The 15,861-nt window shown below is 45.4% G+C and overlaps 1 protein-coding gene across 2 annotated transcripts; it reads right to left on the reverse strand.

The window, feature by feature from the left end:
• Positions 1 to 1,419: 1,419 nt before the first annotated feature.
• On the reverse strand, positions 1,420 to 14,094 carry ANGEL1 (angel homolog 1). 2 transcript variants are annotated; one of them, XM_027720107.2, is made up of 10 exons: positions 13,774 to 14,094; positions 11,042 to 11,638; positions 10,299 to 10,522; positions 9,660 to 9,729; positions 8,810 to 9,243; positions 8,009 to 8,135; positions 7,065 to 7,175; positions 5,856 to 5,925; positions 5,276 to 5,433; positions 1,420 to 4,473 (listed from the first exon to the last, which is right to left on the reverse strand). In XM_027720107.2, exons 1-10 carry the CDS (start codon positions 13,835 to 13,837, stop codon positions 4,304 to 4,306), a joined length of 2,025 nt encoding a protein of 674 aa, XP_027575908.1. In that variant the 5' UTR covers positions 13,838 to 14,094; the 3' UTR covers positions 1,420 to 4,303. The 2 variants fall into 2 exon arrangements, with proteins under 2 accessions (XP_027575908.1, XP_027575909.2); XM_027720108.2 differs by having other exon boundaries at positions 13,957 to 14,091.
• Between the last annotated feature and the right edge of the window lie 1,767 nt (positions 14,095 to 15,861).

The raw sequence follows: 15,861 nt of genomic DNA on the forward strand, positions 1-15,861 counted from the left end.
GAGGTGGTGGTGATGGGAGGAGATTTTGCACTGTAGAAACAGCCCACTTTACAGACTGTTTGCCAATGCCACTCAAACATCATTAGGAGCAGGACACATACCTTGATCCACTCTTAAAAGAGATTCTTTCTGAGATGCTGAACTTGTTCTTAGAGCCTCTAAGAGACTCCTCAGAGAAGAGGAACTAAGGTCAAGTGTACTTCAGAGCTCTGTCTTCACAAAGCAGGTGGCATGCAGAGCACTAACAGTAAGTCTGAAACTCAATTTTTTGTTTTATATAACAAGAGTTATTCCCATCTACGTGTTCGTTTCAGAGCTCCCTCCCCTCCCACTTAACTCTTCAGAAGTGAGGGAACCCACTATCTTAGGTCTTGACCCTATGTAAATGTTGAGTTTATAGTAAGACTTAGCTCTAAAGAATTCCACCCATAGCTTTTAACTGAAGAAATACAGCTGCAGAAAAAAATAAACATCAGTAAGTCAGAAAGATAACTGGATATGGTAGTCATGGGAAAACAGCTGCTGGAGAGATATCTCATAAGGAAAAGGCATGGAGAAAGACAACCTCAAACAGCAGCCAAGTTTCATTTATTAAGAAAACGAAAGAAGCTAGAGCAATTATATTGTTTACCACTCTTCCCATTCCATGTAATTGGGAAAACGGATTATAAAGGGCAACCTGCTGAAGTGATGAACTTAAAACTCTGAGAAAACAAAGGAAGTCCAATTCCAATCTAAATAGCATAACTAAATACAGCCTAGCAGCTGCGGTGCAAACTAAGCTGTTTTTTAGCAAAGGTACTTTGTCAAATGTGTTGCCTGTACAGCTGCATGCTCCTGCAGCTTAGGAGACTGCTAACAGGGGATGTACACATACTCCAGTGGTCTCTGGCATCACTTCCCCTAAGAACCAGTCTCCCTGAGCTCTACATCACTACTAACATGATGTAGTTGGTAACTACCTCTATGATACTTCCCTTTCTGAGCATTGCAGGTATTTCTGCTGTTCCACTTCCATAATAATTTACAGATCCCTTTGTAATTCATCAGAAACCTGTGTTAATGGCAACTAGTCATGCATTTAGGTCCTAACTAACTAACTAATGGCCAGTCTTCGCGAGCGAAGATTTGGGAAAGGTCATTGACCCTTCCAGCCTGCGCAGTGGATTTTTAGGTGAGACACAGCGTGCGCTGAACTGAGCCCACCCTTTAGTCCTGAGGTTCATCTGCCGGGGCCGAGCAAAGCTTGGACAGTGGCAGTGAGGTCCCCAGGATGTAGGTTTGTTTAGAGTGACCTTCTCTTAGGTGGATTGCCTACCAAGGCTGACGAGCTCCACCTGCCCAGGGGGCCGGGAATCGAACCCGGGTCGCAGCGGTGAGAGTCAGACACTCTAACCACTAGACCACCAGAGGCAGAAACAGTGTTAAGAACCACATCTGGAATCTCAGTTATGCATGCCATGATGCTCATTACCACAGGCTCTGATTAAATCACTGGATGCTATTCTTAAAGCATCACAAAACATCTTATTTTCTCCCAACAACTATACATACACTAGCTGCTATTTTAGAGTTAGGAACCTTCTGCCTGCCCCACCTCCAAACTTCTCTAGTCCCCCCCAGTCAGAGGCATTCAAAATATAGCTGGAAGCTTACAAACTCCCTGAGATGCCTTCATGCAAGTTGCCCAAAAGTCAAGTCTTTGATTTAAATAAAACGGGAAAAGCACTTGTGATGTTGGAATTACATCACAGGATTGGCAGGCTGCTTCAGCCAGTGCAGGGGCAACCAGTTCATGTGATCGTGCACTGTGCACACCTTATGGGTCTTAATAGGTGGGGCAGGCAGCTTTCACATCCCCACCCCCATCAACTGACCATCAGACTAGCCAGCAATTAAAATGGAAGCAGATAGCTAAATTTTTAAGTGCCAACACCATGTGTCACAGCATTTTTTGTTTTGCTTTTGGTTGGTTGTTTTTAAACTTTTAGTGTCTTCCAAGCTTCCTATTACAATGTTAACAGCAGGTGGGAGTCATCTGCCTTCTGGCAGCCTTTTTTGGAGCCTGGCAGAAAATAAAGCTCTCAGTTCACCCTTTCCTACCCTCCCTTTACAAATACAACCACTGACAAAATCAGAATAAGAGTACTTGCAGAAGTTAATGAAACTGTCAGATAAACATAGCAATAGAAATGCACAGCTTTGCATCCCTCCCCATATACCAGTGCCATGCCAGAACCATTACTTGTCAAAGTAAGTGCAAACAAAGCTGCAAAATTATTCACCCTCAAGATTGCTGCCCACTTAGAGAAACTCCCAATTGGGTAGCAAAAGCCATTGACACATCACCAGACAAATACCACACCATCTGGCAGGGGCACGAAGGGAATATGCAGTCTTAGGTACTTGTAAGGGCACAGAACACAATCCTCACACCCTGCCCTTGTTTTTGTACAGTTTACAGAAGAGATCTGTAAACGATCAGCAGTACTTTCTTTCTCTGGGAGGAGAGCAAGGGTTCCTGAATGCAAACTTTTTTCTTTTTTTTTTTTTTTTTTTTGCAAGACAAGCCTGATGCCAGAAAAACCAGCTCTTCTCCAACTCTGGGATTTCAGGATGTGCTGGGAGACAACAACTAAGCTCACTTCTTCCCTCTCTTCAACCCTCATTACTACTGTCTTGTGTAGCTAATTTTTCCTCTTCTCTTTCACATCTCAGCCAGCTAAACCTTGTTGAGCAAGTCTTCAGAGGGTTCAGCTGCCAGAAGTACAAGGTGCTGTCATTAGTTTGCGGTTTTTTTCTTATTTTATTTTTCAATAAAGGAAGTAACATTTAAAATATGAAAGTCTTCAATACAGACCAGGGAGAAAAAACAAAATTTCAAGTCTCCTTGTACCTTCCCACAAAAACCTGAGGTGGGACCACATTTCCTGCCTCATTTGTGAATGACTGATTGATAATATTTCCGCCAATATTGGTCTCATCTCTTAGGGAAAAACTGAGGACCAAATGTCAGGCTGAACTGGGGAATTTACTCCAGAAACAAGTACAGTTCTACTGCTTTTGTACTGGCCAAGCCACTGCTGAGAAAAGCACACTGATAGGACACCAAAGATACACTGGGATCCAAACGACTGACAATCTGGCTCCAAGTTAGACAGCCTTACCCTTTCTCCCAATGCCTGTCAAGAGACAGGAGTCAGTCCTAAGAGTTCTACCTACCAAAACATGGCTGGGGCCAGAGGAAGGAAGGAGCAATAACTTCAGTCTGGCACAGGTGGATGCTACAGGTTGGCTATGGACCCCTGGCTGAATGGGAGTGCACAGAGAAAGAGTAGGGCAAATGATGAGTATCAGCTCTTCCATCTGATGTCTCTGCTGCCTCTCACATACCTTCCATTTTCATCTCTCTTTTGGGACCTCCAGAGTTAGCCTTCTGGGGTTGTCATGCCTTACAGGGTGATTTTTTTCCACTGGATATTCGCTGGGAGGATCCTAAATATTTTTCCTACAACTGCCAAACTAGGTACAATTCTGAGACTGCTATAGAAAGGAATGGAGTCTTCCCCAAGGCCTCTAGCCTTTTGCTGCCATTCTAGAGCTGCTGTGGGTGGCTCTGTAGAACCCCTGGCTCCCTTCCTGGCAATCCCATTCCCTGGTCCATTAGTCACAGCAAGCAGTTTCTTGTAGAAACTGTTATACCACACAAACCCTTCTGTCAGCAAGGCAGCCTTTACACATTACTAAGTAAAAGACATTTCTAAGCAGTTAGCAGATCCAACATTCTAAAAGGCAACAAAACAACTAGCCCTGAAACGACCATACTTCATAAACTACCAAGAAATTAAAAGAACTATTGTTTTGGTGTAAAAGAATATTGGTGTATACATCCCACGCTCCTTGGTAGCAATTAACGAACTAGAAGTGGATAGCACTGCCCTTCTCTTTTCCAGCTCCTTGAAGATCTCACACAGGGACAAATAAACATGAGAGTTATGTTGGTTCCCGCAGCACAAAAACACCTGCTAAACAAAGCAGCGGAACAAGGATCCCTTTAAGAGATGGTAATGCCTGAATACAACTGGAAGCCCACTGGGAAGACAGCTCAGGGTCGCAGAGATCCAGAAAATACCAATGCAAAAAGCACTCCAACTCTCCCATCCCTGCTTTTAGTGAGGGTGTGAGGGGAGGAAGAGACTTTTAGGGCATGATAAGGAAGAGTTTTCTTGCAAGCAGGTTGTGCAATCCAGAGTGTCAACTGCTGTATTCAGAACAGCCTTTCTTTAGGGAAAGGGAACCAACACTAACTCTCTCTCAGGCTGGAAATCTCCAAGCCAAAGCTAGCCAGCAGGCAGAGATGATCAGATGAACAAAAAGGATTTGGTAAGCCATTTGCCATCAACAGGACATCTTCAGAGAGCAGGGAAAGGCGGCCAAGCAGCTTCAGGGCTCCATCCTTGTATAGCCTGCGACCTGACAAAGAAAATGGAAGGAAACATCAGCCAGAGACTCATGCTGTAGATTAACACTATACACTCCCAGAGGGATGCTTGTCAATTCATTCCTATTCTTCCCCTGATGAATGAAGACAGCCTGCACAAACACTGCATGCACCTTTGAGCCTAGATGTGAAAGCAGTGAGCATCCTACAATAATAGCTGTTCATGATTTCATACATTTGCAGGCATAGGAAGCAAGAATATACTAAATTCACCAGGTAGTTGCTTACAGGAGAAGTTCCTTACTGTGTCCTAGCAATAGCTTCAGATGCCCAAGGAGGAATTCATCTCTTCATTCCTAACCTGTTCCCCAAACTCGATTCTGACATGACCCAAACCAGCTCAGAGACAGTTCTTGGATGCATTTACATGCAGTCTTTCATCAACATAACTCCTGTTTCAGGTAGCAGAGAGGAGGTGCCATTGTAAGGTAACCAGAGTCACCACTTTCCAAGGCCAGCGTGTGGTCTCAGACAGACCAGAAGTCCAAGTCTTGAACTTAGGAGCCAGCACTGCCTGTTATCAGGAGCACAAGTGAGATACTTACACAGAAGAAAAGAACCCATTCTGTTTGAGCTTCCTCCAAAGTCTACATGAACCTAAGCAGCTTTGTTTTTTTCACAGCAAAGATAAACATTGTCTTCTCATGATACACAAGCAAATATTGCTTCCACCTTGTGCATCATTTCAGTCAAAGACACACTCTGTAGATCTACCCCAGCTTAATGAAATGCACTGGCCTGTCACAGGGATAAACCCTGCACTGCCACACTCACCTGCCCTGTTCTCCACGGGCTCTGCTGAGTAGAAAATGTAATCAACAGTGGCTCCAAGCCCCATGGGCATCGTTGTGACCTCTGGGCGTCCCATCTGTGGCAGGAAGTGGCTGTAGACAGAGGTCAGGTTGAGGCCATGCTGGATAACACCTGAACACCTGCACACAAACAGACCGTTTATACCAAGGAAGGAAAGAGAATTATGCCTTTTTGGTACTGCAGTCAATGTTCCCTTGCTGATGCAACTGTCCAAACTATTTCTACTTTTTGAACACATAGAAGAAAGTATTTCAGAACTATTCACTTCACTTACAGCAAAGCAAAGCAGACTATGAACTTCCTTTGTCTTCAACACCCAGTGCTGTCTATGCCCTTCATTCTCGACCTCACCAACACAATGCTGACAGAGCAGCACCCAGCTGTTGGGACACTCCTGGAAGGATCTAGCTCTTCCAGATAGCCCTCCTTACTTTCTTCCACTCTCACATTTATTTCAGTCTTTACTTCAGCCAGATTTTCAGTACTCAGGAAAACAAGACCGAGTTTGAAGAGAGGGGCCATTGAAGGTGCACCAAATTACCTTGGGATGAATGGCTGGGGATCAGGGTCTTTCACCATGGCAGCAGGCTTGGGCCAGTGTGCAGGGCGGTCTGCAAAGGAATAAAGAGATTCCAGCCAGACCTACACAGATCCCAGAAAAGGCTGCCCATCCCAAGTCTGAGAAGCTTCTCCTGAGACCAAATGAATCTTTTTGCCCAAGAAGAGCAGATAGCTACCAGTCACAACCATCTTAAAGAAAAACATCCAGAGGAAACACCAGCTCTAAGACTAAAAGAAAGGTCCTTAGAGCAGATCAGTGCAAATAACAGAGAAGTCATATTCTGTCCTAAGGACATGTTCTTAAAGCATTTAATATTATCGAAGCTCAGGGTACTTCGACCTTTGCTCTCAAAGAAAGTCTTAGCCTACAGCTTACTCAAAGAGTGTCTAGAAAGGCTGAACAGAAATGGAGAAAGCAGAACCAGCCATGCCACAAGGCCCATAGGTGAGGCAGTGTTTACTGAGTACCAACATCCAGAGACATCTATGTTGTGGCCATTGTGTGACATTAATCTTCAGGTTTGTTCTCCACCACCAAAAATCTTGAAGCAGAAAAAGTGAAATATGTATACATATGTGTGTTTCACTTCATAAGAAACAGCCTCAAAAAGAGGCTGAGTCTCAGTGCATCTCAAGGAACACAGTCAGTGTATATAAGGGAGGTAAGATTGTACTCCTCTGAGCTCTCATTCAATCTAATCACACAGTCACAGAAGGCACCCTTCTGCCTTCCCCTTTCCTCACCAGGCATTACCTCCACCTCACGTTTTCCTTGACATTATAGAATCATATAACTGGGTTAGAAGAGACCTTAAAGAACGTCTAGTTCCATCCCCCCATCCCACAGGCAAGGATGCCAACCACTATATCAGGTTGCCCAGGGCCCCATCTAACATGGCCTTTAACACTTTCCACAACTTCTCTGGGCAACCTGCTGTAGTGCCTTACTACCCTCTAAGAATTTTAAGAAGTTTAAAACAATTTCCCCTTGTCCTATCACTATATGGCTGTGTAAATAGTCACTCTCCCTCTTTTTTAATAAGCTCCCTTTAAGTACTGAAAGGCAACAATAAGGCCTCAGTTGAGTCTTCTCCAGCCTGAACAACCCCTACTCTCTCAGTTTCTCCTCAGAGGAGAGGTGCTCCATTGAGCTAGGAGAGTCACAAGCTGAAAAGTCTCTCATTAATACCTGGTTTAACATCTGTCACACCTTCCAAGAGCACCAGGTGCGGGGGTCGTTCACAGGCAACATCACAAAAACGAAACTGTAGCAGGAAGTCACGGCTGTATTCACGTCTCCCTGCAGAGAAAAGTACAAGTTAAAAAAAAAATAACTGCAGCAAAGTCACATCTACCAGGAACACCTATATACATTTCAGACCTTTGGGCCTCTTAGACCTCTTTTGTTTGAGAGAGGCTTTTGTGCCCAAATATTTTAATACCATGAGAATAGAAATCACTCAATAAGTTAAATGCAGAACAGAACAGATGTGTAAATGTAGAAGAACAGAGCACAGATATTGCTATCTCTTTAGCTAATGCAACAGTCATGGTCAGCACAAATTAAGAATGTCCCATCTGAGACACCACAAGTTCAAGGGACTTTCAAGCAGATCAGTCAGTGTGCAAGTCAAGGAAATGTCTGTCAAAAAAGAAAAAATTATTCTGGAGATCAGATTGAGTATAAGTTCTACATGCAAGATTTTAACAAAAGCTATTTGTGTGGACTCCTTTTTTTTAATCCTCTCTAAGGATGGTAGAGAACAGACATGACAGAGAACATGAAAATTAGGCTCTTAGGAATGATTTCTTAACAGTGCAGATGAAAGCCGTGGCTGCTGAACACAGTTTACAACTGCACAAAAGCCTAAGTCTGGGAATAGGAAAGAGATACTGGTTACTGGTATGGGAACATCCAGTTCCTGACTAGAGAAAGAAAGTGGCAGAAATGGGGCTACAGCAATAGATTCTGGAAAAATTATATTTAATTCATATACCAGGGAAATGGATAGAAGAAGAGAATCTTTGCTGAGTGCCTCATGCAACACATGCACAAGCTATTTAGAGAGACAGCAAGGCCCACAAACCGCCCATCCTCACAAACTCATGTTCTCAGGGCCTACTGGAGCTTACCTGGTTTCTTTGGCTGGCACTGGGTGACATACTGGCAGTTGTCTGTTACACCCAGTGAGCTTGGCCACAGCGGGGCCAGCAGTTTACGTGAATACAACTGTTGGGAAAAGTCTTCCTGACCAGACACCTGCAAAGAGGCCAGAAAAGGAGAGGAACCATCAGCAACACAGGGCAGAACTTTTGCAAGCTATAGTCAATGTATGTATATACACCTGCAAAGGGCAAAACAGGAGAATGCCCTCATAGAAAGGCACAAACTAAGCTATTCAGAATATGGTGCAGCAATAATAAACCTTCAGCTGTGGGGGGAGGATACAATTAACTAAAAGTCATCTGATGATACTTCACAAGCATCTTGTTGAACTGATGATTTAGCTTGAAAGCCAATGATGTATTTGATCCCAGACACCGTAAGAGGCAATCGCAAGAGACTTTAGCACAGGTGCCCATTTCAAACCGTTTTCACCAAACATCCACATAAAATTTCAGTAAGTCTTGGTGGAGTTGCACTCCAGTCACTCAGGCACAAAAATTCCATAGCAAAGGAAAACAAAGACCTGAAATTAAGTGGTCTATTATCATAGGTCTGCCTCAAGAGAAACCAAAAGAGCAGTGGTGGAAACAACAGGGACACACTCGTCCACTTCTTTCCCCTGCAGTGCTGGAGATATTAGGGAAGACTGCTGAATAACTGAATTCAGAATTCAGATTATTTCCTCACAAGAGAAAGAATGCAGCCATGCATTTTTCTGGCAACATGCAATAAAGAGCTACCCAATCCCACTTCTGGTTGGCAACTACCTTCCAGGCTGGCATCCCATGGTAGGAAAGTTCACCATTTCGGATGAATTTGTAGAGTGGAGAATCAGGTACGGAGTTCAGGTCTCCACACAAGATGACAGGATAGTAGCTGCCTTCAGTAGTTCTTGCAATTTTGTCAATCTCTGCTAGGAGCAAGGCCACCTGGGCTAGTTTGATGTCTCCTCGGCGTGGATTGAACAACACATGAGTGTTGGCCACACATAAAGGACTGATGGCCTTCAGATCTAGGCCCTCTGGGAGCACAGGCTGTAGCAGCAGCACCAAGCCCACATTATCCCGATTGAGGATGTCCAGGCCAGGACGGAAATATTCTACAGGGCTGAGGCTGATCAGCTGAAACCTGCTGTGCTTATAGCACACTGCACATCCATCTGTCTTCGTCCCAGTTCTCCGTTTGTAGAAGCATGCAAAGCCTGAAAAGAAACCATCACCAATTAAAAGGTTTATCCAGTCACTACCTCAGACTCCCCCTATAAGCTGGGAGTTCAGCAAGACTGTGTAAAAAGGTTCCTACTACATTTGGGTACAGTATTATATCCAATTCTGTTCCAATAATCAGCATTTATTATTAATCACAGGGGGTATTTTCTCTCTCTTTGTCCTTCTAGGACCCTCTCAGTTTTGTTACTCTGATCTTTCAACCCTGAGAGACATCAATTACAAAAGAAAGCTTAAAGGTCTAGGCGGACAGTTCAGAAGTAGGGCCAGCAGCCACCTGGCAAACAGGAAGAGGTATCTTGAAACTGGGTGCTTTGAAGACAGTAAGCAAGAAGAACTTCTTGGCCAGTCCCACGAGCTAGATGTACAAACCAACAAAAGCAGGACATACCCATCTCCTTGAATGTTGGTTCCAGTTGCTCCCAGTAATGGTTCTCTTGTACCTCCTGGAGACAAAGAACCTGGAAGGAAGGCAGAGACCTCACTCACTCCACAAGTATTTGCTAGTTACCTTGTTCTGGGGAAGGAAGAAAATGGAAAAGTGCACTCACATACCAACCCTGCAACCAGAAATGTCATCATCGCAACTCTGTCCTGTACTTTCCAGATGAAGAGCAATAACTTTCTGGGCCACATTAGCTTATCATTCAGTTTTCCAGTGATGAGGCAAAAGATCCTTCATCCCACAAAGAGGACTCAAAGAAGAGAGAAATTCATGAAGTCCTCTTCTATGCAGGCTTCCCCTCCTGTGCTGCCTTAGAAACCTGGTCCTTCTTCCTCTATTTCTGCTGTTTACAGAAGTTAAGCCCTGCCATCAAAGTATGACTAGTTTCCACAATCAAAGCAAGATAGACACCAAAAAAAAGGTCTGTGCAAGTCCTCAAACACTCTCAGAGCAATCAGTGTTCAGTTACCAAGCAGGTAGTATCTTCCTAGGACCTCCCCCCATCTCTTTCTTTAATACTGCTAGATCAAACAAGGAATTCAAATTCTGGTGACACTGATGTAGGAAGGGCTCAGTCATACTCACATCAGGATTCCAGTGCTGGATCTCTTGCAAAAGGTTTGGAAGGCGATAGTTCCAGTTCAGGATATCTGGATGACAGTGTACATAGAGATCAAGGCCCTGTTCCACCAGGTCCTGGGCAAGGATGTTGTAAGACATGACTCGAAATTCAAAGAGAGGAGTGTTTGAGACCTGTTCTAGGACACAGGTCTGGACAGAAAGATCCTCCCAGTCTCTCCATAAAATCTCTACATGCAAGAGACAAAAAGCAAAGTTACTGACACGCTGGGCACCTTTCTGATACTTTTGTTCCCCTGGGACCCAGAAAACAGCCATTCTCATTCCCTAAGCTAGGGCATTAGCCCCTGAGCAAACCCTCACCCACTCTGGTTTTCAGGTGCTCTTTCTGGATGCCTTTGAAAATAGTTGTCAATGGAGATGGCATAAGACATGACCAGAGTCAAGTACACTGAAACACTCAACCAACCTTTCAGTGCATTTTATATTATAAAGCCAGCACTTGGGAACAGTTCTTGGGAAGGGAACATATATTGATATTCATACCAGACAGTCTAACAGCACAGAGACCAGTAGCTGTGAGCCCCTCCTCAGCAAATACTCACTTTACAGTTTTCACGAGCAAATCCTGTCAATTCTGCTGGGAAGATCAGTGTCTTGCTGACAGCAAGTCCAGACACAATAACCTGACCACATTCACTACAAATGCCAATCCCAAACTGAACATTACATTCAGAGCCATTACTGACCATGGTAGGGCACCTCTGTCAGGACAGGACAAAATGGTACTGCATCCTGAATGGGCTGGGCTGGGAGCTCTGCTGCCACAGTCTCTGCATCACACGCTAAACTCCAGGCCAGCACAGCTGGGTCATCATTCAGCACTTGTGCGTTGATACCAGCACAGCCAGCTATCTGCTGATCTGTCTGTGGCACCACAGCTGCCCAAGGGGCACTGTCTGCTACAGTCACTGTTTCCTCTGCTGGTAATCTTGCCTGTTCAGCCACTGCATGATCTTGCAGATCTGAAGAAGCCAAGGCTGCTTCTGAGAGCTGCTGATCAGCACACGGTGTGGCTTCTGGAGACGAATTCAGTTCTCTGAGGCTAGTCATCAGTAGCTCTGAACCTTCTAACCAGCCACTAGTGATTGTAACTGATACTTTCCCCACTGCTGGAACACTCTCACTGGCTGGCAAATTCCCTGCTCCTTCCTCCAACCACTGCTGGAGAAGGGCTTCTTGCTCTTCTGAGACCGATCTTCCTCTGGATGCAGCAAAGACGCCTTCTATCTGGGTGGACGGGCTCTTCGCCAGAAGCACATTCTTTCGACAGGTAAAGAAACCATCTGTCATTTAAAAACAAAATCAATATAAGACAGCCAGAAATCCTTTCCAACTCACTCTTTTCTTTTTCCAATGCATTTGCTGTAACTCTGCAATACAACCATTCAGTATATCAACCCAAACAAATTACTTCTCTGAAGAAAAATAGTTACAATCTGAAAAACTTCCCCTGCCTGCTCTGGAATGCTAAGCCGCAGTCCAAATCTCGTTATGTTCGTCAGCCAATGAAACTGCATATGATAGTAATGGCTTTACCAAATCTAGGGAATGCAGTTCTAACTTATGCAGCACCACAGACAGTCAGCCAAGCTAAAGGGCTTTGTGGAAACTATCAGCTCTCAGCAGCACCTATAAAGGCACAATCTGTAGAAGTTAGCTGATCAGGTGCGTGGGCTAAGAAGCCAAGGTCTTGTAGATCATAACTTGGAGCAAGTTTCTTTCCAGGGATTGAGTAAGAAATAGCAGTCAATTAAGAGAATGAAATATCCTCTCCTATAAGGAGAGGCTGAGGGAGCTAGGGTTGTTTAGCCTGGAGAAGAGGAGGCTCAGGGGAGACCTCATCACTCCCTACAACTACCAGAAAGGAGACTGTAGCCAGGTGGGCGCCAGTCTCTTCTCCCAGCAGTAGGACAAGAGGGCACAATCTTAAGATCTGCCAGGGGAGGTTCAGGTTGGATATTAGGAAGAAATTTTTTTACAGAGAGAGTAATCAGACATTGGAATGGGCTGCCCAGGGAGGTGGTGGATTCACTGTCCCTGAAGGTTTTTAAGATGAGACTGGATATGGCACTTAGTGCCATGGTCTAGTAACCATGGCGGTAGTGGATCAAGGGTTGGACTTGATGATCTCAGAGGTCTTTTCCAACCCAGTTGATTCTGTGATTCTATGATATCAGAAGAACAGGAGAATGCGTTGTAGAAGAAAAACTGTTCTGTTATTAAGAGATGAAAAATGAAGACACAGAGGGACCAACATGTGCCTTATTAGAGAGAATATATGCACAGAGGAAGTCCTGATAAGAATTACAGATCACCTGATGACTGACACACGAGGCAAAAAAATTAAAACATTTTAAACTGCTTTTAATGTAACATCATCATCATGGCTAGGCTTCGCGAACGAAGATTTGGGAAGGCTCTATCCACATTTGCTACAGGCACGCTGGTGGCTTATGAGGCCAATACATAATGTAACAATTAATTAACAATTAATGTAACAACTGAACATACTAATATTCATGGAGTAAAGCAGAAAAAGACAGACTCTTTTCACTTATATCTATATAAGAGTTGGCATTTACATTTTGCTATGAATTCTGCACAGACAGTAGTCCCTACTGTTGACTAGCAATTTCTGTTGACTACAAATCACTTTTTTCTCTGTATCCCTGTGACAGTCAGTCAGCCAGAGCAGTAACATACTGTCAGCAACATCTGTGTATGCTTTCACTATATCTTTTGTGTCAAAGTTTTCTGTATGTGTCAGAAATGGAGCTTTAAGAACCATATGCCTCTCTGAAGTATTGTAATTAAATTCATGAATGTCAGAAACACCAATGCACCGAGGTAATGCTTCCATGCACCACTAGCCAGGCACGGTTGTTACAAGAGCCTGTTACTACACCACAGAAGCTGAATTTGAGAGGAGTCAGCTAACTGCTCACTATGACCAAAAACAGCGTGCCCGTCATTGCTACAGGCCCAGTGACAGGTTCAGGAGAGAGGGTGGCTTTACATCAGCACAGTAACCAGGGACTGTGAAGCAGCAGCAGGATCTAGGAAACTATGTGAAATAGCAATGCACGCAAAGCAAGAGTTACCCGCAGATCCCTGGGGAGTCACAGATCCCTGAGCAGTCCATCTCTAAAGATGTTCCCAAGCCTGCAGCGCAGGCCCGGGGCAGCAGTTGGAGCCCCCGCACAGTCCGCAATCTGCCTCTGCAGTACAACGGCGGGCAGCTGTTCCCTGAGAACACCCAGTTCCTAGCGCTGCCCCGGGGCCAGCAGCTCCGGCCGGGCACAGCTGCCCCAGGCCCCGCCTGCTCAGGGCCGGGGGCTCGGGGAGCTCCGGGACCGCCGGGCCGCACCCGCCCTCTCCTCCCCCTTCTCCCGCCGCCGCCCGCCCGCGGCTGGGTTACCTTGCAGGGCCCGGAGGAGCCGCGCCGCCGGCAGTAGCACATAGCAGAGCACGGTGCCGATCATACCGCCCGGCACGGCAAGGCCTCCACCGCCCTCGGCCCGGCCCCGGCGCCGCGCCGCCCCCGCCTCAGCTACGACCTCTCGGCGCGGGCTCCGCGGAATCGGCTCGCCCGAGCACTCACCGCGTCGAGCCGCGGGGCTGGCGGCCGCCTCGGGCCTGGCGCTCCTCCAGCGCCCCTCTAGGACCGCCCGCTCCCGGGAGACCGCAGCCCGGGGTGGGACGGCCCCGCGGAGCGACTCCGGCCGGGCTGGGGCCCCGCCCGCCCCGCTGTGAGACGGGAGCGCGGCCGGGGCCAGGCCCTGGCCGCTGTGCCGTACCCGAGGGGTCACGACCTGTGACCCTGGGCTGAATGACGGCAGTCTTCTGGCCTCGCCACCCTGAAATTTGTGGTTTCAAACAAAATTTTTCACCCCCGGTTCTCCAGAATTTCAAACGGGACAATTTCCCTCTGCAAAGCCACCATTTGCTCCAGATGAGTTAATAATTACACCGACTTTTCAAACACTGATGCAGTGGGTGAGATGGCAGAGTGGGAGCGTGCCCTCCCTCAAGTGTTGCTGACAGGTCACCACAGGTCTGCAAAATCACTCCTCACCTGGAGGTGAGCATTCTGGCCTCTGCAAGTTGAGATCCATCACATGTTGCAACCAGACAGTTGCATATGAAAAGCAAAGTCCTCGTTGAAGTCCAGGACTTTCATTTGCTTCATGCCACAATTAAATGTTTTCAACATCTAAAGGCAAACAGATCAAGCTGAGCACACTACAGCTTTTTACATGAAATACACCTTTCTAATGTGCAATCTCAGTATTCTTCCAAACTTTTCAAGATGGGCACCTGCAATGAAGTCCAGATTCATGTCATCCCTGCCTTTCGCATTGATGATAGCTGCCAAACTGTTCCCTTGATGGTGACCAGCTGCTGTGTCACAGCACAGTCAGGCCAGGACGTCAATGTTAGACAAAACACTTGGTGATTAGCACAATGAGTGTCCACAGCCAGGACCTGAGATGATGTTATAACGTATATAAATAATAATCCTACCAGTCTCCTTTTCAAATCCTCAGTTATAAAATACCACAGACCATAAATGCAGTGACTTGTCTCAAATCCCACAAATGTCTCTGGCAAAGCACAGAACTGGACTGTGGTCTCCCATCTGTTGCAGTAACCAAACCATCATTGGTTTTCATTTCTAGTCAGAAAACAGAGGGTGTTCTCCAGAGGAAGTATCTGCAACATTAGGGGCTGATGACTGGGTCATTGAAAACTAGGCTGTTCTTTAAGAGCAAAGATCTAAGAAACCCACATCAGAATAATCAGACTGAAATCAGAGAAGAATGTTAGCTGGTGCTATAAACAAGCAAGCAACTGTGGCCAAACAGCCATAGTTGTTTGTCCTACACTAGAAAAAATATTTACAAACTTTGGCAATAAAATCAAAGCTGACAATGGTCATCTGCTTCAGGGTCAAACCTTCCACTGGGTTTTGTGGCATTTTGTTCTATATCAAAATATAACTCTACCACAGTTTCTAATGATTGGACTACTTGAGAGGTCTATGTAGAACCTAAGAGAATAAAGCCACTAAAATTACCTTTTTGGGGGGAAACAGACTTTTTCTTCTTCTCTGTTTTACATATTACACTGTGTAGGCTACATAAATTTCAACCTCTGTACCAGAGGTTATGTTCACTGAGCATTGCCCATAATGGAAATATTTCTAAGTGTATGAATTAGTTCTGCCCAACCTTTATCAGAAAGCCTCTTCTGTTACAGTTTTGGTTTTAGCCCCTTAGGAAAAGTTACAAAGTCCTCAGTATAAAAGATGTAAAATAATAAGCATTGAACCAATTTTGGCACCAGCAATAGTTGGTGGGACGAATGAGCACTTGATTCAAGGCCCCAATAAGTGCTGACATGTTTACAAACCACACTTTATTAGTTAACTTACTGGGAATTCGGCAGTAGGGAAGTCTGAATCTGTTCAAGACTAAAAAAGTGAATACATTTCTATCCTCATCTC

The sequence above is a fragment of the Pipra filicauda genome, unplaced genomic scaffold (assembly GCF_003945595.2).
Source record: "Pipra filicauda isolate LSUMZ 115617 unplaced genomic scaffold, ASM394559v2 scaffold75_size2874737_pilon, whole genome shotgun sequence".
NCBI classification, from domain to species: domain Eukaryota; kingdom Metazoa; phylum Chordata; class Aves; order Passeriformes; family Pipridae; genus Pipra; species Pipra filicauda.

What these genes read in the sequence shown, in the direction of transcription:
- ANGEL1 (XM_027720107.2), bottom strand. Translation starts at nt 13,837, where the DNA reads ATGATCGGCACCGTGCTCTGCTATGTGCTACTGCCGGCGGCGCGGCTC. An exon ending in ACCAACATTCAAGGAGATGG is followed by an intron (nt 9,244 to 9,659) that starts GTATGTCCTGCT and finishes GTTTCTTTTCAG; the next exon opens with GCTTTGCATGCTTCTACAAA. An exon ending in CCCCAGCCATTCATCCCAAG is followed by an intron (nt 5,434 to 5,855) that starts GTAATTTGGTGC and finishes GTTTGTGTGCAG; the next exon opens with GTGTTCAGGTGTTATCCAGC.